The 2967-nt window shown below is 42.7% G+C and overlaps 1 protein-coding gene across 1 annotated transcript; it reads right to left on the minus strand.

Moving 5' to 3' along the window:
• Nucleotides 1-481: 481 nt before the first annotated feature.
• Nucleotides 482-1558, minus strand: LOC147449558 (uncharacterized). The gene is made up of 3 exons (XM_086522637.1): nt 1477-1558; nt 1248-1372; nt 482-990 (listed from the first exon to the last, which is right to left on the minus strand). Exons 1-3 carry the CDS (start codon nt 1556-1558, stop codon nt 859-861), a joined length of 339 nt encoding a protein of 112 aa, XP_086378763.1. The 3' UTR covers nt 482-858.
• Between the last annotated feature and the right edge of the window lie 1409 nt (nt 1559-2967).

Here is a 2967-nt window from a genome sequence, read left to right on the forward strand (position 1 = left end):
ATGGTGTAAAATGAGGGAAATGTTTTTGTTGCAAGGCTTGTGTGCATACACCCATAAAATTTTGAAAGAAGAAATTTCTTGACTAAGCACAACTTCCTTCACTCGCACACCTAATGCCACCGTGTTTTTCCAAGAAAGAGAGAGAGAGAGGGGGTTTGTGGGGGGGGGGGGGGGGGGGGGGGGGGGGGAGATATGGTGATCATGTCGACACGTAATTTTTGTATCTTATTGGGTGAAAGCATGTTAAGATCGCACCAAAAAGCTTGTTCCTGACAAAGCTAGCTTAGCTCCTTACTAGTTTCTATTTTAGAGTTTATCACATGACATACCTTATGATCTTATATATACCATTTGAAATATCTTTATGAGTAGAATCTAAAAAGCTACAGATCCTTTTTTAAGCCTATATTTTGATACACAATTACCATTTATTTGCTAAATAGTACACATTCTCATGTGATAAAACTTTCCTAGCCAGCATTATAAACAGAAGAGGAAAACTTCTACCATAAAAAGAAAAATTCGAGCCACAATAAAAACAATGCTTGCTACTATCAATCCGAACGGAGAAGTCAAGAGAGAAAATTTGCAAAAAAGTGATTTGCATCGGGCTTGATAGAAGGTGTTGAGATGGTAATTTCGTCAATTGCGAGCCCAACCCTAGGGACAAGTCTCTGCATGCAAAAACACTAGGAAGTGGGAGGGGTGGTGGTAGAAAGATACAACCTTCATGAAGATCATACGAGGCTCTAGCTACAAAACTTCAAAGGTGGTTAGGCTTTAAATTTGCGCTAGGAAGGTCAAAATGCAAGTGCCCATACAGTCTTAAGATGATCTAAAGCGAAGGGATGGACGGGTTCACACATAGCGAGGGCCATTTGGTATTGTCCATGGTGGGCGGGTGGGCGTTATGAAGCATAAACCACATGATCTGAACGTCGCCATAGCTGCACGCCTGCACATCTTCGTAGATGTTGTCGAATGAGCGGCCTGCACCACAAACAAAGAGAAAAACTGACTTAGAGAAGCTCCCTCCCTCCCTCACACACACACACACACACGCGCGCGCGCGCGCACCATGCACACCTGCACTGCGCTGCAGTGAGCAGCCTGCAACAGATTCTCTCAAACACGCACGCGCATACATGCATGCAGACCTGCATTGCTACAATGAGCAGCCTGCAACATAAGAGAACGACCCACCTAGATCCTCTCTCTCTCTCTCTCTCTCTCTCTCTCTCTCTTACCTCGTCTATGGCGCTGCATCCGGCTGAAGGTACATTGCCATAGCCTGCGCAAGGAGACCCATTTGATGAACTTGAGGCAGCCCATGGCCATAATAAGGACGCAAGCCTTGTAGAAATGAAAAGATCTGCCCAAAGATAAGCTGTCCTGATCCAATCAACTCAGAAGTAGGGCTACTCTCAATCAATGTGAGTGATTAGGGGACTTGCAGCTGAGAAGAGCTTCACTCACTGCCATTAGGGATCCAAGCTTCTTCGACACTAGCTTGGGAAGACCTCTTTAGTATCCTTATGCGTCCCCACTTTACACACATTGCCAGAGAGCTTGCTACAAAAGAGTCGTCACAAACTTATATATAACCTCGAGCCTCACAAATGGTTTGCTCTCACTCTTATGCACGTTTCACCCACCTCTAAAGTTGACCCATTCGTCAAAGCCTTCACACTCACATCTATCAACCCCCCCAAACAAACCAACTCTCTCTCTCTCTCTCTCTCTCTCTCTCTCTCACACACACACACACACATTTACTAAAGTTTCAAAATTGTTTACACAACATTATACTTCTTTCCTTTTTTTCATATAGTAATTTGTAAACCTCCCATTTAGCAATTCGATTTATAGGGATCTATGCAAGTTCATGAACTTATCCACATCTCTCTCTCTCTCTCTCTCTCTCTCTCTCTCTCACACACACACATTCTATCTCTCTCTTTACTACACTTGCAAAATAGTTTAAACTTGAAAACTTTTGATTTCTCTCTCTTGTTCCATCTTGGAAACTTCCCATTAGCAACATGATTTAGAGAGATCTAGGCGAGTTCATGAACTAAAAATTTCAACATCTACACATTCCTAGACACATCTACCCCCCATGCACGTAGCCCAATAAACCTTTGTTTTTTTTGTGGGCAATTCAAAAATGGAAAGGGAGTCCCTTTTTGCCACAAAGTCCTCCCCCTTGGTTTCCCATGTGCTCAAACTTCTCCTCAAGGGGGACAAGCCAAAATGGCAATCTCTCCTTCTACCTCTTGAAATGTCAAAACCCAACCGTCCACAGGAGGACAATAGGCTAGGAATTCACAATCCATGTGGCCATTTGCATGCATATAGATAGATTTATTGCTCTCTTAACCACATGTCAATATTGCACCTTTCTAGACCTATGAGGAAATAGCCACCTTCCACCATCTCCAAGACAAAAGATTATTGTAAAGACATGGGTCCTATGGGCAAGGCCACCGGCACGACCGAATAGTGTGTACGTTAGGGGGAAGCTATACAATAGCATGGTTGGGTGGAGACTAGCACACGTATTACCATCGCACTTTCAATTATCTTGTCCAAATTGCATTCATTATGTCACCTTCTCATTCAAAAAATATTTAACTAGTGAATTTTGTATCAAGAATGTACATCATGAAGTTCAAAATGGACTCAACGTGCTTCTAAGGGGCAAGTACACTAAAGTGGCTTTTGCTTGGGTTACTTGAACCTTTCGTTTGAAAGGAAAGGAATCCATGACCTCTAAGGACATGGAAGTACTTGAGTAAGGACACCATTACTGCAACCGAAAGGATCGTTCAAGAATAGTTTGTATTGCCACATTACTCTTTCATTTGGAGCACTTGAGGCCGGGAAAGAAGATACCAATTTGATTTTTTTAATTTTTTTGGGGGTGTGGTTTTGGGATTTTTTTTTATAAAAGAAAATTCGGGGCGG

This window comes from Adiantum capillus-veneris, chromosome 10, assembly GCF_014529385.1.
Source record: "Adiantum capillus-veneris isolate H3 chromosome 10, ASM1452938v2, whole genome shotgun sequence".
Lineage (NCBI taxonomy): Eukaryota > Viridiplantae > Streptophyta > Polypodiopsida > Polypodiales > Pteridaceae > Adiantum > Adiantum capillus-veneris.